At 37.9% G+C, this 22,521-nt stretch overlaps 5 protein-coding genes across 6 annotated transcripts; 2 read left to right on the forward strand and 3 right to left on the reverse strand.

Annotated features, from left to right (window-relative positions):
* Positions 1–733: 733 nt before the first annotated feature.
* On the forward strand, positions 734–3,043 carry LOC106313868 (protein UPSTREAM OF FLC-like). The gene is made up of 4 exons (XM_013751792.1): positions 734–1,209; positions 1,446–1,515; positions 1,597–2,451; positions 2,685–3,043. Exons 1-4 carry the CDS (start codon positions 972–974, stop codon positions 2,797–2,799), a joined length of 1,278 nt encoding a protein of 425 aa, XP_013607246.1. The 5' UTR covers positions 734–971; the 3' UTR covers positions 2,800–3,043.
* A 3,071-nt stretch (positions 3,044–6,114) lies between these two features.
* LOC106317218 (methyl-CpG-binding domain-containing protein 7-like) lies at positions 6,115–7,922 on the reverse strand. Of its 2 annotated transcripts, none has more exons than XM_013755068.1 (6): positions 7,658–7,922; positions 7,264–7,416; positions 7,077–7,175; positions 6,788–6,985; positions 6,592–6,705; positions 6,115–6,490 (listed from the first exon to the last, which is right to left on the reverse strand). In XM_013755068.1, exons 1-6 carry the CDS (start codon positions 7,841–7,843, stop codon positions 6,329–6,331), a joined length of 912 nt encoding a protein of 303 aa, XP_013610522.1. In that variant the 5' UTR covers positions 7,844–7,922; the 3' UTR covers positions 6,115–6,328. The 2 variants fall into 2 exon arrangements, with proteins under 2 accessions (XP_013610522.1, XP_013610524.1); XM_013755070.1 differs by lacking the exon at positions 7,658–7,922 and adding an exon at positions 7,565–7,625.
* Positions 7,923–8,154: 232 nt separating this feature from the next.
* On the reverse strand, positions 8,155–9,201 carry LOC106317219 (subtilisin-like protease SBT5.4). Its single transcript, XM_013755071.1, has 3 exons — positions 8,961–9,201; positions 8,796–8,872; positions 8,155–8,480 (listed from the first exon to the last, which is right to left on the reverse strand). The coding sequence occupies exons 1-3, from the start codon at positions 9,061–9,063 to the stop codon at positions 8,340–8,342; spliced, it is 321 nt and encodes a 106-aa protein (XP_013610525.1). The 5' UTR covers positions 9,064–9,201; the 3' UTR covers positions 8,155–8,339.
* A 6,374-nt stretch (positions 9,202–15,575) lies between these two features.
* On the reverse strand, positions 15,576–16,355 carry LOC106315081. The gene is made up of 2 exons (XM_013752851.1): positions 16,083–16,355; positions 15,576–15,974 (listed from the first exon to the last, which is right to left on the reverse strand). The coding sequence occupies exons 1-2, from the start codon at positions 16,353–16,355 to the stop codon at positions 15,576–15,578; spliced, it is 672 nt and encodes a 223-aa protein (XP_013608305.1).
* Positions 16,356–16,638: 283 nt separating this feature from the next.
* On the forward strand, positions 16,639–18,230 carry LOC106316081. The gene is made up of 4 exons (XM_013753946.1): positions 16,639–17,060; positions 17,151–17,176; positions 17,537–17,606; positions 18,003–18,230. Exons 1-4 carry the CDS (start codon positions 16,941–16,943, stop codon positions 18,213–18,215), a joined length of 429 nt encoding a protein of 142 aa, XP_013609400.1. The 5' UTR covers positions 16,639–16,940; the 3' UTR covers positions 18,216–18,230.
* Positions 18,231–22,521: the final 4,291 nt, after the last annotated feature.

Here is a 22,521-nt window from a genome sequence, read left to right on the forward strand (position 1 = left end):
TATATTAGTTCACTTAATGTAGTTATGCGTACGATCAATTTGGATTATTCATAATGTAACATTTTTAATTCTAATATAGTACATATGGTTTGCCTTTCATAGTTTATTTATCATATGCATGTGTACATAAGTTATATTATTTCAGGTAAGTAACATTTTTTTTGTTATAAAATCAGTATAGTTAAAAGGTATATAATGACAAAATAAGATCATTAAGGCTATATGCTCTTTTCCCCAAAGGCGCTTTAACGTAAACAAATTTCCAAATTATTTACATAAAACAGCAAGGTTTTGAATTTATTAGGTTTTTATTAAACTGATATTTAGAAAAGGTACAATTTAAAAAAATACACATTAAATTGAAAATCTAGATTTTAAAAACTCAGAATTTTTTGTTTTTTTTTTTTTGAAAAATCTAATGTTCTATTTAGGCACCCTTCAATTTTTCAAAATCTAATGTTATTCTATTAAATAATTTAGCCTAGTTCAATATACAAACCTCCTAATAAGTCTAATATTTAAATACTTTATTCAAAATCTCTACCAACTTTATAAAAATTTCAAATTTGAAAAGAAAAATACTACCCTAAGAAAGTCACAAAATAATTGAATTAGTCATTAGAGGCATTTAAATGAAATGGACTTTAGAAAATGCTCTTTTACTGGCGTAAGTAAGAGCTGGTATGGTTTATATCAGAAAAGCCAGAAGCGAGAGAGATAGAGAGTAAAGTTTCATTTGTTGTGTAGCCCTTTGTCTCTCGCATCCCATTTAAAAAAAAAAAAAAAAACTCATCTCTCTCCTCTCTTCTTCATTTACTTTCTATAAATCCAAACTCATAAACAAAAGATTTTGTCTTTCCATCAACATCACTTCCTCATAACTCCCCAAAGAAACTCTCACTTCGGGTTCTTCGTCTATTCTTCTTTCTTTCATTACCAGAAAACAAAGAAACAACACACACAAAAACAGGATGAGTTCAAGAGTGTTCAGAGCAACACCAGATAGCAACTATCTGGTCCCCAGGAGATCTAGAGACCACCAACAAGACACCAGTCCGGACCGGAACCGAATCTGGTCTGAGCCTCGTCATAAACCGGTTGCTAACCGGAAAGTTCCCGTAGTCTATTATCTCTGCCGGAATGGTCAGCTTGACCATCCTCATTTCATGGAAGTCACACTCTCTTCCGGCGATGGTCTCTATCTCAAAGGTAGCACATAGACCCAAAAATCACTAACTTTTTTTTTTCTGAAATTTTCTTGATTTGTAACTGAAAAAGACGGTTTTTTTCAAAAATAAACAAAAGTTACTTTTTGAGTTCAAAAGGTTTTGAAACTCTCTCTTCTCTTTGGCTGTTTACTCTTTATTACTACTGGAACATAACAGTGATAAAGGCGGCAACTTTCAAATTGTAGCTTCAAAAAAGTTTATTGTTTGTTTTCTCAGATGTGATAAACCGCTTGAATGATCTTAGAGGCAAAGGCATGGCTAATCTCTACTCTTGGTCTTCCAAAAGGTAACTCTTTTCTCCTCCACCGTCAGAATCTATTACTCCTCCGCCATTAAATCCTAACCGTCCGATCTTCTGAACTTCCAGGAGCTACAAAAATGGATTCGTCTGGCACGATTTATCGGAGGAAGACTTCATCTCCCCTGTGCAAGGCCAAGAATACGTACTCAAAGGCTCTGAGGTTCTTGATTCCTGTCTTCTCTCTAACCCTCGGAGCCTCCTCGGTACGACGTCGTTTAGCGACCCGAGATCTTTAAACCCGGAGAAAAACTCCGGCGAGGATATCCCGCCGGCGGTGCATCGTCGGAGAAACCAGTCGTGGAGCTCCATCGATCTCAGCGAGTACAAGGTGTACAAAGCGACCGAGTCGAGCGCCGAGTCGGCTCGTAGACTCGCGGCGGACGCTTCTACTCAGACGGACGATCGAAGGCGGAGGAGAAAACCGGCGAAGGAGGAGATAGAGGAGGTGGTGAAAAGTCCGGCGAGTTACGAGAATCGGAGCGTTGAGCTGAGCAGAGACGAGATTTCTCCTCCACCGTCGGATTCGAGCCCCGAGACTTTAGAGAATCTTATCAAAGCGGACGGACGGCTGATATTGCGTCAAAACGAGAGCACGAACGATCATCGGACGGTGGAGAGCTTATCGAGCGGGAGAATGCGAGCTTCTGCCGTGTTAATGCAGCTGATATCGTGTGGAACGATGTCGTTTAAAGAATGTGGGCCCGTTTTGTTGAAAGATCAAGGGCTGTCGTTGACTGGAGGTAGCGGGTGCACGGTAACGCGAGGAACAGGGGATAACTGTCTAGAGAGGGCAGAGAAGGAACTACAGAGTTTCGGGAGGGTAATACTGGAAGATAAGGAGTATTTTAGCGGCAGTTTGATTGAGACCAAGAAGGAACTTGTTCCTGCTTTGAAAAGATCTTCTTCTTACAATGCTGACAGGTAAACAATTAATGGGTTGTATCTGTGCTTGGTTTTGTTTTGTTTTGTTACCGTACATTAAAATAATTGGTTATGGCGTGGGTTGATTGAAGAGCTGAAAATGGTAAAAAAGTATACAAGTACGTTTTGGTGCGTCTTTCAAATGTCTCTTCATTGTAGGCGTTTATATATGTACCAATACGAAATACAAGGGGTTATAATAATACTTATTTGTTTATTTGTTGATGCATTAGGAGTTCAAGAATGGGACCAACGACGGAGAATGATGAGGAAGAGGCGGTTCTAGCTAAATGCATTCCGAGAAAACCAAAGTCGGTGGGTCTAAGGAACAATGGTGTGCACCAGTAACAAAAGAAACTCAGGAAGAAAAGAAACGACACGGAGGCTAACAAGCTTATTTTGGGTTTAAGAACAAAAAAAAAAAAAGAATAGGGAATGATGAGTAGTTATAAGCATTTGTGATATGTGTAGGTAACTACTAAAAACCCTATGGATGCTAAATAGTAAACATGATGTGTACATATTTAAAAATGTTTTAGTTTGGCCCTATGTGTCTTCTGAGGTTAATTTCAGATTCGGTTTACTTCACCTTATAGTTACTGGGAATCTCACTTACGAATTTTCATTTTGTTTTTCACTGCTAACTCTACTACCCACATTGGAGTAGGAACGAATGAGTATTGATAGAATCTCTAGTAGTGGTAATGTGATTCTGAGTTCTAGCAATTAACTGAAGGTTAATAGATATTTATGATGCATGTTTTCTTACGAAATATTTTCTAAATTTTAACAAATATTATTCATTATTTTACAAATTGACTCTAGTTTGGCGTGATCTGTTTAGAGAAGAAAATTGAATTATATGTTACTGGAAATTGCATCGAAAACATTATATTATAATCGAATAAATGCCATTGAAATGTGGTAAAGTGATATTTGCCCTTGAAATTATAACAAAGCGTAGAGTCAATGCTGGGGTGGTGCCTTGAGGTTACAAATTTATAATTCAGAAAAAGTTTCTATGCCCTTTAATTTTGGCATATTTGTACTTTTTGGCGTCAATTCCAATTTCAATTTGTAGCACGTAGACAATATTTTAATAGTCATATACCAAAAGAAATTTCAATAACCAACAATGTTGTCTTTTGACTTTGAAAACTTAGAAGTTTCCACTTACCTATTTCTAGAAGTGTTAAATAGCACTAATATTCAAAGTCTTCGTTCAAATGCATCACAAAACTCTATTCTAAAGACTACAAAAAATCATAAAAGTATTTGTTAGAGTGAACACATCCAATGTACTTTGAATCTTGTTATCAGGAAGCGAAACTGGGACACATATATCACTAATTTCGCAATAATCAGACTTTTTTAATTGACAGAAACACATGATTAAATAGGGGGAATAGTTTTTTCATATATCAAGATGTTTAAATTCTTTACAATTTCACATCGAAAATGAAATGGAATATAAAGTTGATATAAAGATTTGACATGCTGATTATAATAAATAAATATTAATTTTTATGAAAAATATATGGATCACCACATGATATCAAAACATTGTTGATCTTCTATGATGAAGCTTTTTTTTTTACTTAACTTTGGACTGTGTTTTTCTTTTACTTTTTTTCTATTTTGGGTTTTTTTGTTAAAGAAGGGAAAAAATCTGAAAACCCCTGGAATAACTAACTGATTTTTTCTATGATGAAGCTTTAAACACAAATTTTAGAATTTAGACATGAGCCTCTGCTGTGTTGTAAATTGTAATGTATTTCAATCCATAAATCCATATAGTGTTTGTGGTTTTCTTCTATAAAAAGAAAAAGAAACATTAGGTTGACAGAAGAAAAGGAGAAAGGTTTAGACGAATCTAGGCATGGGCATTTCGGGTATCGGTTCGGTTCGGTTCGGGTATTTCGGGTTTCGGGTAGTTCGGATAGGGGCTAGAGGATCCATTTAGTACTCGACCTATTTTCGGTTCGGTTCGGTTCGGATAGTTTCGGGTTCGGTTCGGTTCGGATAGTAAATGTAGGAACCGGAAAATATCCATAAAAAGTTCGGTTCTCATTTGGATCCGGTTCGGGTTCGGATAGTTCGGGTAGTTTGGATAATTTGGATAAAATATTGGTTATTTAAGGTAAAATATCAAATAATTAGGATGATTTAGATAAAAAATTTGGATATTTCGGATTCCTTTGGATATTTCGGATAAAAATATCTGGATAGTTTCGGGTACTTTCGGGTAGTTTGGATACTTTATAATAATTTAGTTATCCTCAACTATTTTCAAATATTTTTAATAGAATTTTAAATTAAAAATATATATTTAGTGATGTTATATGTATATATAATTAATATTTTTATATATTCGGGTACCCGTTCGGTTCTCGGTTCGGTTCCGGTTCGGTTCGGTTATTTCGGATATAAAAATATAGGAACCGTTCGGGTATTTGAGGGTATTGGTCCGGTTCCGGTTTCGGGTATTTCGGTTCGGTTCCGGTTCGGTTCTTCGGTTCCGGTTATTTTGCCCAGGCCTAGAAGTAATAATGACGGTAAAGGGAGCCGGCAACGTATATTGGGACGACACAAGTACCATCACCGAAAGTCCTCTTCGCCTCCCAAGTCCACGCTTCGACCCCACTTTTCATTTGTTTTATCTTAGATTTTTTTGTTCGGTTAACCTAACACGTTATGGTGCTATAGGTATAGTAAGTTACGAATCCTATATCGTATTTCATGTGTGTTTGATAATGAAAACATCGTTATACTTATAGAGAATTCGTATTAGCCAGTTGTTTTTCTTTGGTTGACAATCTGCATATAGAGATAGAGTTAGCTAGAGATTTAGATATATATATATATATAATTAATAACTTAGTATACGTATTAAGTGGTGATTTATAAGTTTCTAAGTGCATATTTCCCCACTTTTAGTGCTACTTACGATCCTTAAAGATTTTGTGGGGACCCACACACTAAGAAACCCACTAAAAACCCCGGATAATCATGTTCTAAGATACCAAACTTGAGAGATACTAGCTTTATCTTTTGGTATGAATGTATGACCTTCACTATTTATATTTGGCGATTATTATTTTTTTTTTTAACAACTTGAATTTATTAATTATATTGTAAACATATCAAAATACAAATAAAATAAAATACAAATAAAACAGAAGATAACTAGAAATCAACAAAAGATAAAATTTGGCGATTATATTTGAGAAGTTGATTAAAAGTGTAAAAAGAAAAAAAAATAGTGAGAAAGAATATATAAAAGCAGTTTTAAAATAACATTAAAATTCGAGGAATTCTAACCATTACAAACTAACAACATACAACATTCTCAAGTTACAAAAAAAAAAAACATACAACATTCGATTTAGTCTCGTCTAACTGGTGACCATTCGGGAAACAAGAGGAACAAACAGAAAAGAATATACGGGAAAAAATAGCAGGAATGAAAAGGAATGGTTGTTCCTTCTCAAATTTAACAAGGAATAATTTTATCCTTTAATTCTCTACAAAAACAGGAACGAGAGGGAATGAGAAGGAATTATTATTCCTTGCGAATGGTGATTTTTTATAGGAACGTTAGGGAATGCATTATTCCCCGTCATTCCCCGGTCACCATTCATACCCTTAATGTGAGCAGTGAGCACTAACATACCTACCCGATATAGCAAAATTCGGTTCACACCGACTATGGACAGGGAAAATCTGGAAAACCGGTTATTAAGGTCGATTATAAACTAGACCGAAATATGAACTTCTTGGACTGGAGAGATTACCGACCGGGATATCTTGTTAAACAGTAAACCAAAAGTGATAAAACCGACAACAAAAAACGCCAAACCAAGGACCCAGATTTTGGTTAAAAGCGGTCTTGGATCAATGAGACAAAAGCCTCAGACCATGTCTGTTTGACAGAGCTAGACACGACCGAGCCGCTCACATGCGCACTAAACATGTTTCCACCTGGACCGTTCAGTACCCATTTAACTTTCTCCGGTGGATTTTCGTCAACGACAACGGTCTGAAACCCGGTGCGTTCGGGTTAGCCAAAATTTGGAAGAAAAACACTATCAAACCTGGTTCATAGTGCCTCTAAATGGTGAAAAAGCTTAATAAACTTACCAAAAGCCGCCCGGAAGGCACCATGGAATTAACCGAGTCATCTGTACCGTTCAAGTATCTCTCAACAGCAGCCAGAGAACGAAATTTATTCCCTGTTCCTGGCTCAATGTAAGTCTGCAAACAAACAAACAAACAGCATTAACGGTCGGACCATAACACGCAAACAAAAGATAACCAAACCCACAGATGTGTGTACCTTGTCTATATGACTGGAATTACTCCGCGGTTTCCCCTCAACGATCCATCCATCAGGTAAACTGAAACCTTTGGAACGGGGACGGTGATACTCTATAAGCATAGGCTTCTTATCTGCACGCTTCCCGGGATCTTTCAAGTATCTCTCAACGGAAACAAGGGAACGGAACCGGTATCCTGTTTTTCGCTCAACATAAAACTGAAAGGAAGTAAGGAACCAATACATACATTGTTTGAGATACAATAAAAACAAGTTAACATAATAGCTCTGATAAGCTCTACATAAGTACCTTATCAATATGATAGGAGTTCAACCTAGGAAACTCCTCAACAAGCCATCCTTTAGGCAAACGGAAACCCTTGGAGGCATATTCTGACCTGCGACGATCCTGTAAAAACAAAAAAAACGAACACACTGATATATATTAAAGTTTTTTGATACAAGAACCATGCAAATTCGAATCTAAATCAAGTGACCTGTTTGGTTCTGGATTCTTCATAAAGCCTTGTCCTTTCATTGAAGAACTGTCCTGTTCGAGTTAAGCGTCTATCATGTACTTCTCCAACCAAGTATCTCTGAACAGATTCTAGAGACGGAAACTCTCTACCAGTCCCTGGCTCGATAAAGTACTTACCCACAAACACACACAGAGAAATAAAGTAAATATGATGTTTTTTTTCAAATAATAACTCTCTAAGATCTATCTTTAATACAAATAGTCAAATACTTTGAACCAAGAAACCATATGTAAAAAAAAACGAATCATAGAACCCTCACATGCAACAAACAAGAGCTATGTGACACAATAAAAATCATCAACTTGATACCAATCATACACAGGACAATCAACATAGGTCAGCTTTCACTTACAGTATCGACACTGCCTTTGCGGCTAGTAGATGACGATCGCGGCCGTTTCACAATGGTCCACCCCGGCAAAAGTTTTCGGCTAGACGAAGTGGGGTCCACGATCTGCAGCAGAGCTTCGCGGCTTTGACCCGCCGGAGACTTGACAAAAGGAACCAGGGCAGCCGAGGATGATGATCTCGTCTTCATCTGTTCTTTGCCTAAACCTGAGTTGAGTTTAGCTGGTCAAGATCCAAGACACAGCTTATGTAGTAAGTACCCTTTTTCAGTTGACATGCAAGAAGCCACCGTCCAGTTCTCGCTCACTCACGCTTCCACTTGGCAACAAATTTAAGTTGCACAATATTATGACATGTAATATTTATCTTTCTAAATATTATATTATGCCTCTAAAGCAAGTACATGTTTTTTAATTATTAAAATTTTAATATTATCCAAAACAATATAAAGCATGATATGATACTGAAAGAGAAAAGATAAAGTAGAGTGATGTATAGAGTGGAGGCTAGCTTGAGAGTTCGACGACGATGGGCCTCCTAACGTAATGCTTGGAGTGTCCACTTCAGCTCACCGAAGATGTAGCCTAAAGCATTCACTGACTTAGGGCAGAGAGTCATCTGAAAGATCTTCTCCTTTCCAACTTTGTTGAACTTGAGCTGTTTGGGCTCTACGGAGACTTTAACTCTCAGCGGCGCTCGGAGAACGTTATTGAGTTTGCGTCTCCTTGGCAGCACATATACTGTGGATCCTCAGCAAAGAGTCGAACTAAGGTGTTGTTGTAAGCAATGGCGCAGAGGAAGTCTAAGTAGTCTCCAGTGTCGAGATCCTAAACAAGGCCAGGGACAGGGTGTGAGGCAGTCTTATTAGATTGTACATATCCTGAGGCGTAGTAGCTAAACAGAGTTGCTTTGTGGAATGTTGCATCGATATACATATTTATATCTTCAAAAGTTAAAAAGAAAAACGTAAAAATATGTTCATGTTCGTATTTTAGCATTTGAATGAGTATACATTTCTTATTAATTGGTATAAAGCCTACAAGTATTTTGAGACGGTCTTTATGACTATTGTTTTCATAATTGTGAATCATGATTGGCCTATCGACTTGTGAACAAAGCAGACGCTTTCTTTGGGAACTTACCTGTGTCAAGATTCGCACTGATTGTATCCTCTCTGAATCCTGCTTTGTTCCACATAGAAGACTTGTGAACGGATGCTCTGCATTTATTAAAATTATCGTTAGCTGAAAGCCTGAAACCCAATGGACTGAGGAACGCTTGCCGAATTTGAGGATTGATGATCTCACTCGTGATTTCTTCAGCTTCATAGTCGTAAAGAACAGCGGCGAAAGCATTGATATGTCTCTTGAATGAGTAAAATAGCGTCTTCTGCACTTTGATGGCTGTCATTGAGAGTCAGTTAGTTTCATGCAGTGTTTTAAAACCAGGACCGACCTGGCCCGTCAGACCGGTAAATCTGCGGTCCGGACAAATAACCTGGTTTGGTTAAAACTTTACTAACCCGCTTCAATTCAGATACACCAGAAAAGCCGGGCAAAAAAAAACATAATCCAATCAAAGGTTCGTGAATTATAATCATAAATTATTAGTGAGGTTTGAATGTGAAATTCAACACAATATTTATCTCTTTTTCTCTACTGATTTTGAATCTAATTTACAAGTTACTATGATTTTACTAAATTAAGTTTGATTGTTAGAGTTTTTTTTTGAAGATGTGTTACCTAAGTCACAAATGCCGTTAATTCATACATAACATTTGAGAATTTGTTAGATTATGGAAATGTGTTACCTTCCCAAAGAAAGAAGCGAGACATGTGTGTTTCGAGTGAGTAACACGATTGGGATGAGCGGTAGAGAGGTGCAGAGGGTTGGCGTGAGATGCCAAGTACACTATATAAAACTGTATACACAAGCTTCTCACTCTAAAAAAAGATTCAGAGTGAGAAGTTGGATGTAAGTATCTGGAGGAGACGGTCGGGGTATCGAGAGAATTTTTCAACAAATGAAACTTGGATGCTATTAAGAGGGACGAGTGTGCAATGTCTTTGGACGCGGGGAATTTGGTTCTCAGTGGCTACACCTAAGTACGCATTCCTGACATGGTTAGCCATGAGGGGAAGATTATCCACCATAGACAAGAGTATCGAGGTGGAGCCAGGGGATAGATACTACCTGTGTGTTGTGCACGACTGATGTGGAGACTCGAAATCACTTATTTTTCGAATGTTCTTATGCTATGCAGCTGTGGGAACATCTTGTAAAAGGTATTTTGGGGAATGTTTTCACACTTGATTGGTCTGAAATGGTGAGGATAATCTCAAGTGGACGTTATGATAAGAAGAGTATTTTCTGTATAAGATATGCCTTTCAAGCGGTTGTCTATGCTATATGGAGGGTAAGGAATAATGTTCGACATGGGGAGAAGTTGATGCCTATATCCGTTTTGAAGAAACTCACTGATAAAGATATAAAAAACAAGCTCAGTCTGTTGAGTACAAGAAGGAGGAGAGGCATGTAGTGTGCTCTTCAATTTTGGTTTCAAACTAGAGTTTAAAAGAGGAGTGTAGGGTTTTCTTTGAGTTATGAGTTTTTCTGTACTTAAATAGGTTTACACAAAGATGTAACAAGGCTTTTGATGAATAAAAAATTAAAATTCATTCAAAAAAAAACTGTATACACACAATTAAACAATTAAAATCCCAAGTACACTATATAGGACTCAACATATTATTAAACAATTAAACATGTGCATACCGTAAGAGCACTTCCATTGAGGGTCCCTTTTTTCCCAAATTGAAATATGCATATATCATGACAAAGTGTTACAACTGGATACACCATGCTCACCAAAAAATTAGAGCAACAGAGCACTGGTCTATCAGCATTAGACCCAACTATATTTACCATTATACTATACCCCAAAATCAAACTACAACACCATAACTAGGGAAGCTAAAGGCTATAGGGAGCTCTTTCATCGACAAATAGCAAATCAAGCCAGCGCGGATGACCCGCAGCAACATAAGACTGCCAAAGACCCATATTATTCACACTTTGTTCAATGAAAGAGACACCTCTAAGACTCCCTCGAACCACTACCTGCAAGTTCCAAACTTCCAAATCCTGCAACGCTACTCGCAATTCTGATGCTTGAAATTGTAGAGCCGGCCAATGAACCGGATGAAGAACAGCATCAACCATATCTTGGAAATCCGAAACAAAGACTACCTTGTTCTTCTTTAAGCTAATCATACTCTCAATGACCCATAACAAGACCGCCAATTTCACATCTAACACTGAAGAAATAGAAGAAAAGGATCTTCTACTATGTTCTTGAATCCAACCACGAGAATCTCTAACCAACCAAGCCGCTCCCACCGTTGCAGATTTCTTACACCAATCCATAGCAAACTCACAATTAACCCATCCAAGCCTAGGAAAAGACACTTTTGGCGAACATTCCTGAAGTTCATGATTCATCAACATAACCTCAGCCTCTCCATCAACCTCTTGAGCCATAAACCATTGCTCAACTTCTTCATGTGCCTTCAAAAGGATGTCCGATGGAGAAAATAAAGAACCTTCAAACAGGAAGCCATTTCTATTTTTCCAAAGAAACCATAAAATCCAAGGCCAAACCCGAGAATTAATGGCTTCAACATGCCTATTCTTATGAAGATAGAACATGAAGTATAAATTGGAGAAAATAGAGGAATCCTGAAACCCATTCTTAGGTAAGGGAATGTTGGACATCACTCAAGTTTGCCTTGCTAGGTCACACTGAAACAGAAGGTGGTTAATGGATTCACCTTCCAATCCACACAGTTGATATCTATCATCTCCCTTCATTCCTCTTGCTAGAACCAGATCCGCAACATGTAATGCATCAGAAAGCGTTTTCCACACAAAACAACGCAACTTTGAGGGAGCAGAGATCATCCACGATAAGGCATTTAAGCAATTAACAAATGGAAGAGCTTCCATCTGACGTTTCAACTCAAAAAAAAATTCTTGAGATGCAAGCCAATACCCTGACTTCACCGAATAGGCCCCACCTTTGTTAACTTCCAAGACCAGAAATCTTGTTTCGAAACCACTGGCTGATTCTGTAGAAGGATCCTGACATCCGAAGGAACAAAAAGATCTTCCAAAGCAACTCTATTCCACCTTCTGGCACTAAAATCAATAAGGTTGCTGACCTTAAGGTTGGCATCAAACATCAAATTTTTAATCCAAGGAGCCCTAAAGCCATAACCATCAGAGTCATCTTCAATCCATCTATCTGACCAAACAAAGATCGAGTTTCCATCACCAACCCTCTTCTTGATACCATTGTTCAGTAGCTCTCTACCAAATAACAAGCTTCTCCAAGCATAAGACGACCTTTTTCCTAAGGAAGCTTCCAAAAATTCACCATTAGGGAAGTATATACTCTTAAGAAACCGAGCTACCAAGGATTCAGGAGAAGATATAATTTTCCAAGCTTGTTTAGCTAGAAGCGCCTGGTTAAAAGCTTCTAGATCACGAAAGCCCAAGTCGCCATACTCCTTAGACAAACAAAGCTTATCCCATGCTAACCAGTGAGTTTTCCTCAGGTGAGAATCCGCTCTCCACCAAAAATCTGCCATTGCACTAGAGCGCTTCGAGCACACCTTCTTCGGAAGTTTAAAAACGGACATAGCAAACATCGGAAGCGCTGAAGCCGTGGATTTTAATAATATATCTTTTCCACCTTGAGAAAGCTTACGCATATACCAAGAGTTCAGCCTGCCATTAGTTCTTTCTTTAAGATATCCCAATAATTCCACCTTAGAACCACTAAAGCACTCCGGAAGCCCTAAACATTTACTTGTCCCTCCCTCATTCATAATACCTAAAACCTCCTGAATCAAAGCCTTCGATCCAATATCAATATCTCTACCAAAAGAGATTGCAGACTTTTGAACATTGATGGTTTGACCAGTAGCATTACCATAAATGTCCAGAATCCTCTTAAGCATGCGAGCTTGAGACACAGCAGCTTTACACATGAACAAACTGTCATCTGCAAACAAGAGATGATGAATAGAAGGACCATGTTCCGAGAACTGCAAACCTTGCAAGATCCCATCCCTTTCAGCTCTGTTCAATAGATGAGTGAGGCCTTCAGTACATAATACAAACAGAAACGGAGACAAGGGATCCCCTTGGCGAATTCCACGTTGTGGCTTGATCATACCGAAAGGTTGATCATTCATTAACACAGTATAGGAGACAGATGAAACACACGCCATAGTCTAATCCACCCAAAGACGATCAAAACCTAAAGCTTCCAGAAGATGTCTTAGATAGCTCCACTCAACCTTGTCAAACGCCTTAGACATATCTGTTTTGACCACCATCAATTCTTTCGACATCAGCGGGTGAGCTTTCAAAGCATGAACCGCCTCATGCGCGATCATAATATTATCAAAGATCAAAGATGATTCTATCCTCCACAAACGCAGATTGATTAACAGAAACGATCTGAGAGAGGAACGGCTGAAGCCTTGTTACTAAAACCTTTGAAATCACCTTATACAGAACCGAACAGAGACTGATCGGCCTAAGATCAGACATAATCTCAGGGTCCTGCGTCTTGGGAAGAAGGCAGAAGTAAATGAAATTCCAATCATTTGGCATGACTCTGGTTGCAAAGAAACCTTGAACTTCAGCAATGACTTTCGGGCCTGTGGTATCCCAAAACTGCTGGAAAAAAGGCATGTCATGCCATCAGGACCAGGGGCACTAGACGTTTTACTACTGAAGGCTGCATCTTTAATCTCCTCAGCTAAAACCTCCTTAGTTAAAAGCCTATTCATATCCTCTGTAACTCGTGGAGCCATATCACAAAAGAGCGGTTGAAAACTTGGAGGATTTGAGGACTTAAATAACTGCTCAAAATAATCCACAGCAACTTGAGCTTTAGCTGCTTCAGACCATTGATCCACCAGATTCGCATTTTTGAGCCTGATAATTTTCAACTTAGAACGATTGTCTTTAACCGCAGCATGGAAAATTTTAGAATTTCTATCCCCATATCTGAACCATCTTTCCCTGCTCCTTTGCTTCCAAAACATTTATTCATCTCTATAAGCCTTGCTCAGCTCTTTCTTCATAACTCTGATCGCATGCCAGCAAGGGAAGTTTTTAGACTGAAACCATTCCAAGAGCTTTTCCAGTAAATGAATTCTATCTTTGGCATTAAACCTTCTACACTTCTTCCATTTACTTATCGCGCCTCTGCAATCTCTCAGTCTTTTTGCAACACACTGATTCTTCCCATTGCTCTGATCTCCATTCCAAGCATCTATTATTTCTTTCTTAACTCTTGGATGGAAATGAAACCGTTTATCAAAATGAAATAGACCATCATGACCAGATTGTGCATCTTGGAGTTTCATCAACACAGACCTATGATCTGATCCCCTTTTGTCCAAAAACCTTTGATTTGAACTTGGAAAATGATTCAACCAACTCTTGTTCCCAAAGCACCGGTCAAGACAACATTGAATCCACTTTCTCCATCTCATCCCAGCCCAAGTAAACCTATTACCCGACGCTTCCAACTCTTCCATCTCACAAACACTTAGCATATCCAGAAAAGGTGTGAAAGATTCTTCAGACCTTAAAGGACCACCAGACTTTTCATCATTACACAACACTTCATTGAAATCACCTATCATACACCACATCTCCTTCCTATTTACACCGATCCTACTCAATCTTTCCCAAACCACCTCCTTGCCATACGAACCAGGGACTCCATATACACAAGATAAAAAGAAACAGAACTCACCAAACTGAACATGCATATCAATGAGGTTTTGTCCGCATATTTTACATCTAGCTTGATATTGCTCTTCCAAAATACTGCCAAGCCCCCACTCAAGCCTCTTGGATCGATCGTATACACTCTATCATAACTCAACCACTCCTGAAGATCTATTAACATATTTCTACAATTCTTTGTTTCCATCAAAAACAATATCTCCGGAAAATAGGTTTGACGTATTTCCCGAAGACGTTGAATTGTCAGGTCTTGAGGCCGCCCCAAACCATGGCAATTCCAACTACAAATGCTCATTAAAGATTGAGCGATCCGTCATTTGGGATCGCCTTGAGGCATTTGTTCTTCGTTGAGACTAGAAGTTCCTCCTCTTCAGCCCCAACCTTTCTCTTTCTGCTTCCCACCACTTGATTCCCTGCAACTTTCTCATCTTTTTTTAATAAAGTATTCTTCTGAGCCAGAGACTTCCTCACATTCCTTTGCTTTTTCTGAGGGTGGTTCCTTTTGGAAAGGTTCACTCTAGTTCCAGAAGAAGCACAAGGTTCCGAGAAACCAGTACCAAAAACCGTAGAACTAGAAGAACCAGCGTGAAAGTTTCCCCCAAAGTTAGCATCATCGCTCGTCATGACAAACCCAGAAGAAGAAGGCTCGAAGGGACCTGTCCTGGAAATCATATGAATGTCAGAGAAGGGCACCATACCGCTAGCAGCTACACTCTCATCAGCATCCCAACATTCAACATAAGGAGAGTTTAATCCTTGTCTTGGATTAAATGCATTAATCGCTCCAGCCATCAACTTGTTTGGATTAACATTTAGATCCAAGTCCCCTCTTTCCTCATCTTTTTCTCCATACTCAAAAACTAGACCTTTGCCTTTATTAAGATCGAGAGAAAGCATTGGAACTGGCTCCAAACTGAGAACTGCCTTTTGAGCTATTGGATCCTGTTCCACTTCCTTTATTAACCTTTTAACTCGATCCACTTTCACGGCTCTGTCTTCTCCATCTTCAGCCAATAAGTACAGTCTCATTTCATCCAAGACTGCTTTGGCTATTTTTGGCCTTCATGTTAGAGGATTGACCCCACCTGAGATTATTCTAGCACACCAAAGAGTGGATCTTCTCTGTTCAAAGTCGGCAAGACTTTACTCAAATCCTCTACCCTCCTATCTCTTCTCAGAGTAGCTTCTTCATGTCTCTTCCTAACCTCCAAAGGACAAACACTCTTCTCATGATTCAAACGCTGACAAGTGAAGCACCGTTTATGAACCTTCTCATAGTGAAAGAGGATGGTAGCAGTTTTTCCTCCACTAAGATTAAGAACTCTAAATTTCTTCAGAGGATGAGCAACGTTTAGTAAAACCTGAACCCTCACAAACGCCTGAGTTATAGGCTTTGTAGGATCAAAAGCAACCACTTTCGTTTTTCCAACTAGATCACCCAAGGTCGATAACGCTTTCATGTTATAATAGTTAACCGGAATCTGACTGATCTGCACCCATATAGGAACAAATTGAAGATAGTCCTCCGGCAGATTCTCGACCCATCTTTCCAGTACCAAAGCCCACTCGTTATAAGTCTAAATACCCTTCTCTAAGACATCCTCAAGGTCATGCTCTGATTTGAAAATGAACTGAAACTTCTCACGAAACAAAGCTACACCCCTAACTCTTCCTTCTTTCTGCCACTTCCTTGGCATAGTTATAATAAGACCAGACATCCGCTGACACTCCGGATTGAGAGCTCTTCCCATAAGACTAAGGGTGTTTTCTTCTGTAGAACTGAACTCTGGAAGGTCCAGCATGGTCAACAGAGCCTCTTCTTCTTCGTCTAGAGAAAGAGCCATTAAAGATCTGTCCACTGCTATAGACATCTTCAGCTTACGGTTAGAAACACTTGATTTTCTGAAAACTTTATTCTTCTCACCAACCCAGAATAAGAAAAAGAAGAACAAAGTCGGTAGAAACACTTTAAAAGACTTGAGATCTGAGCACAAAATAGTAATAAAAGAAAGAAAACACTCTGATATTATTAGAAACGTGTTTGAACTTCCAACCACTCCACTTAGATAAGTTTTCTAGACACACACTCCAAGAAGCTAAGCTTAAACCCACTTGGGGTTACTTGAGAGCACTTTCTCGCTCATCTCTCTATTAATGAACCAAATTTTGACGCCCACAATTCCATTGAGGGTCCCTTAACACATGTTTTAAACAAAAGGGAAAAATAATAAAAAAGGCAAAATAAAAACAAAGAACCGCTGCTTAGCGCGGACTTTTTAGAGCTGGTAAGAAGCCCTTATGTGCCCTCTTTGTATTGGTCGATTCCTTCATCTTCTCTCCATACTCTTCGATCCCTTCCTCTGATCTCCACCGTTCCGTCTCCAATCTTCGATTTCGATTGTCAGCACCGCCGTGAGATTGCATGCACCTGAGACTTCGCTGAACTCCCCACTTCAATGATTCACTTTGTTTCTTGGTTCTTGCATCTTGCATCTTGTATAACAATCTCTAACTTAAGGGAGTCAATTCTCGTGATTCGCCTCCTCTTACTCTTTCCTCTTCTTCTTCTCTCTCAGGTACTGAAACAAAGCTCACGTGTTCCACCGTTCATTTGATTTTGCAAATTTTCTGATCTATTATTTAATGAATCTTCGTTCTCTCTGTAGGTGTTGGGAGAATCTGAATCTACCAGGTAAAGCTCCAGCAACTCCGCTTGATTTTAACTCTTGTCTTTGTATTAAGACATAACATAACTGTAAGATTTGATGCTGACTAGTAGTAAAGATAAGCCTTTCTGTAGATTATTTCCAGTTTCAGATTAACATTATAGCTCTTAAGCTTCTGTTTTGTGTAGATTTGTTCTTGTCGTTGAACTTAGATTCTAACTTTTTGTCTCTGTACAGACAAAGAACAAAACATAAACTGAAGATTTTCTGTTGATTAGTTGTAGTGATAAGCCTTGTATAGATTATTTCCAGTTTTAGATTAACTTTATAGCTCTTAAGTCTTAACCTTCTGTTTTGTACTTATTCTCTCTTGTCTTGGAACTTAGAGAAGGTAATGCTCAAGAGATACATTGTTCTCGAGAAAGAAGCCGAGCAGCTTGGCAGATTATACAAGATGTAAGTTAGAGATTTTTATGGTTACTATCTGATACACTCCTCCCGTAAGTTTAATGATTCACTTTGTTTCTTGGTTCTTGCTGTTCAGTTTGAAGCGTCTCTTGCAATTGGCTTATTCAGAATAAATATAGAGATAATAAGGCTTAGCTTGTTATTGAGCAATACATAGAGATATTATTACATGACTGGTTTGAATGTGTGTGAAGGTAAACATGACAGACTCTTAAGATCAGTGCCCATCTTTTTGGTTAGATTTGGTTTCTCTTTCTGTGTTAGATTCACATCTCTATGCCATGATCGAAAGATGCTGATCCTCTATGTCATGTTCTGTTTTTGTGTTACCTTTCATTGGTTTACATAAACATGTAACATGAGAGCCATGTTCTGTTTTTGCAGGTGGAGCGAAGACATAAACTTGTGGAGTTGGACATAAAGCTTGTGGAGCAATCAAATGTCATTGATGTGCCTGGTTTGTCTTATAGAAACATCCATTCCATTGCCTCAACTGCTATTGGAGAGATGGTAATTTCATTCACTCACTCCCCTCTTTTGTTACCTCTTCCATGTTTGTTTAAAATTTCTAATTATAAATTTGTATTTCTATTTTAATATGTTTTTATGTTATATTTGTTTAAATTTTATGAATTCCAATAATTTATAAGTTTTGTAAAATTTAAATTTAATAATTCAACTTCTAAAAAAAAAAATTTAAGAACCTCAAAAGTGTTTTCCCATTGGACCTTGACAAAACTAATTACATTAACAAAAGTTATAAACTTCATAAAATACACAATTAACAATTAAATTAATCAGACTCTAACCATTGGACATGCTCTAAGACCAGTATAAACATAGAGAAAGAAGAGATCTTTTTAACAGCAAAAGCAGTAGAGTAAAAGAGAGTGAAGATTAATCTCAATCTATATTTGATAAGGATAGAATCAAAGACAATCTCAACTTACTATCAAGCATTTGTCATTGAGTGAATTTAGCATAACTTTTCTCTCACCTCTTTTAAACTGTTGATAATTGACAAAAAAAAAAGAGAGTGAAGATGAGAAAAAGAATACAAAAACGTTGGAGACACGTTTTGTTATCATAGCTAAATGTTCACTCGCATATCTTCAAAAATCCCATTCTCTCAATCTATATCTATATTTGATAAGGATAGAATCACAGACAATCTCAACTTACTATCAAGCATTTGTCATTGAGTGAATTTAGCATAACTCTTCTCTCACCTCTTTTAAACTGTTGGTAATTGCAACTTAATAAAGAGAGAGTAATCTTCCTTATTTGTTTCCGTTTTTATTCCTCTTTTCTTGGAGTTATTACGTACGTTTGCCAAGCTTTTCTTCAAAGAAAAATATGGTTGTCAATCTATTTTTAGCAATACACCTTTTTCTTAACAAATATCAGTTTCACAATAATATCAGTTTCACAATTTGAAACTGGATGCACATGTAACTTTTTTTTGTCAAGATCCACATGTAATAATCGCTATTAATATGGTGTTATCTTTACAACTGGCTATCAATACTAATTTCAAAATCATTGAATTTCTTCTCCGTACGTATATGGAAACAATTCATTATTGATTCAATGCGTACGTTGCGATATGGATTAGGTTCTCGAGACCAGTATTGGGTTTGAAATTATTAATATCCGGGTTTAGAAAACACGTTTATATCCCTGTTTAAATTTCTGTCATGTACTAAAACAGGGTAATATATTCATTTCTAATGCAAATATTAACTACTTTCTAAATCTGGCGCGAAATTTTCATACATGCATCAAATGAAATACTATATTTTCCGAAAGAAGAAAGCAAAAAATGATAAATCTTTTGTCAAAAGAGATAAGTTTCATTTTGATTGATCATATGATCTGGCGTGCAAAGCAAAATGGAAAACTGATAGAGATAGTCAACCAAAGAAAAACAAAACAAGTCGGTCATATGTTTTATTCTTTTATACGTTAGTTGGTTGTCACTCCTATAACTCAACAACCATATGCCATACTAGTCTAATCATTTTAACTGTTTAATAAGACTTTTATAATTGACCAGTCGACTAGTTGTGGATTAGGAGAGGGAGTGTGTGAAAACAAGAATATTAAGGTATAAGAATAAGAGTTTTATACAAGTAACGAAGTTTAGAACCGCGTGAAAAGGTCCTAGAAGAAGAGCTACGTCACTCTCTTTTTGTTTTTTCTTATCTCTTCTACTTGCTTCCCACGTTTCCATCAAGTTTTTTTTTTTTACAGCAAAAAGCTAAGAAACTAAGAAGATCCCTGGTCCGAGAGCCACCTCGGGGGAACTGAATCAACATAAACCATAGCAGATGGCAAAGTCCTAGCACCTCGTGCCAGTTTGTCCGCCAGAGTATTTTGCGTCCTTGGGATATGTTGGATAGTAAAGTTGAGAAAGAACTCCTTACATCGCAGAAACTCCTCCATATGTGTAGTGAACGCCGGCCATTCTGTTGGTGTAGACACCATCTTCACCAATTGAGAGCAGTCAGTTGCAAACACCACCTCTGAAACTTGTAGGGTCTTCATGCACTCCATCGCCCATATCAAAGCTTCACATTCAGCATGTAAAGGTGATAGACTCCTGCGAATAGACATTGCACCCTTCATAGTATCAGTGGATCCATTTTTCCTATAGACCCATCCTTGTCCCGTATAAGGATCATGTTTCTTCCATGCTCCATCAATATAACACTTGTCGATGCCGTGTGGCAGAGCTTTTCCTACAACATCTAGGGGTCCACGATTTATAGACGCATCTTTCTGAGCTTCAGCCCACAAGACACCTTCTATCTCTGCAGTCCTTAGAATGTCAAAAGGGGATCTTATCTGATTCTTAAAAACTTTGGCGTTTCGATTCTTCCAATATACCACAGTATCCATGGAAAATAATTCAAGTCCGGTTCCTTGGGTAACCGCCAGAAAAGATAGTCCATATTTGTGAAAAGAGACGGGGTGGGGAAAACCCCCGGACATGAAGGAATATTGGATAAGACCCAAGTTTGTAATGCCAGCGGACATTCAAACAGCACATGATTAATGGATTCTTCCTCATCTCCACATACTTGACACTGCGTATCACATCTTATCCCTCGGTAACGAAGATTCTTAGTTACCGGTAGACTACCCGATAATATTTGCCAAAAAAATGTTGCAGCTTTGGTGAACATTGAAGCTTCCAAGAATGAGCCAAGAGTGGTTTAGTATTTGGTCCCAAAAAACTATCCTGAGCTCCACTATCCGGAAATAACGTTTCCGTTCGATAACCTGATTTAACCGTATATCTACCATGGTCCGTAAAATGTCAGCCATATGAATCCGGTTTTGGATTACGACTAATAGCTAAACTTCATATAATATCCACATTATCCTGATGTATATAAGCTTTGAGCAAATTCAGATTCCAAGAAAGATCTTCTTGATTAATTAAATCTTCCACCTTAAGTAATGGATTCAAATATTGATTCGAAAATTTTTGTATTGCTGACCTCGGGCGAGGAGCAGGGATCCAAGGATCACTCCAGACTGAAATGCTTGAACCAGTTCTCACTCTTTTGATTAGCCCTTTATTAACCAGAGATCTAGCTGATGTAATACTTCTCCACCCGTATGAGGGAGAATATGATCTGATTTGGTTCAAAGGATCAGATTTCCTATAGTATCTTCCTTTAAAAACTCTTGCGAAAAGAGAATCAGGTTTATCTATTAACCTCCATAGCTGTTTCGCTAATAACGCCGTATTAAAATTTTGAATATCTCTAAAACCAATACCACCATCCACTTTATCTTTGCACATTTTATTCCATGAAAACCAATGCATACCTTTTGTATTGCCACTGCCACTCCACCAAAAATGGAAAACTGTACTGGTAAGTTTTTTCGTAACCATTTTTGGTAAACGAAAACATGACATAACATGAGTTGGCATAGGTGATGCCACTGCTTAAATTAAAACTTCCTTTCCTCCTTTCGTAATGAATCGTATTGTCCAATTATTAACTTTATTATTAGCCCTTTCATTAAGAAAACCAAAAACATGTGTTCTGAATCCCCCAAGACTCTCAGGTATTCCCAAATATGTTCCCATACCACCAATTGTAGTGATGCCCAAAATATGTTGTACCTTTGGACGAACTGCGTCCGGAACCTTATGGCCAAACTGTAAGGAAGATTTCAGAAAATTAATATGTTGCCCCGACGCTCTTTCATAGTCTTTCAAGATCTGTAGGATAGTTTCACATTCTTGCCTATTGGCTTTGCAGAAAAAAAGATTGTCATCCGCAAATAATAGATGTGAAATCGCCGGACTACCACGTGCAATTTTTAGCCCCGTTAGTAACTTTTCCTCCTCATTTTTCCTTATATTCGCTATTAGTGCCTCAGTACACAAAATAAACAAATAAGGTGATAACGGATCACCCTGACGAATACCTCGGTTTGGTACAATATGTCCTTTTGGTTGACCATTAATCAGAACTTTATATTGTACCGATGTAATGCAAGACATTATCCGAGATACCCACCTTTGTGCAAATCCCAGCTTTAGCAGCATCGCCTCAATAAACGAATACCTCGGTTTGGTACAATATGTCCTTTTGGTTGACCATTAATCAGAACTTTATATTGTACCGATGTAATGCAAGACATTATCCGAGATACCCACCTTTGTGCAAATCCCAGCTTTAGCAGCATCGCCTCAATAAAAGGCCATTCAACTCTATCATACGCCTTGCTCATATCTGTCTTTATTGCCAAAAATTTCTCCTTACATGAATTATTCGTTCTTAATCCATGAAACATCTCATGCGCAATCAATATATTATCTGAAATTAATCTCCCAGTGACAAAAGCTGATTGTGTTTCTGAGACTAGTCGTGGCAATAGT

The sequence above is a fragment of the Brassica oleracea genome, chromosome C9 (genome assembly GCF_000695525.1).
Source record: "Brassica oleracea var. oleracea cultivar TO1000 chromosome C9, BOL, whole genome shotgun sequence".
NCBI classification, from domain to species: Eukaryota; Viridiplantae; Streptophyta; class Magnoliopsida; order Brassicales; family Brassicaceae; genus Brassica; species Brassica oleracea.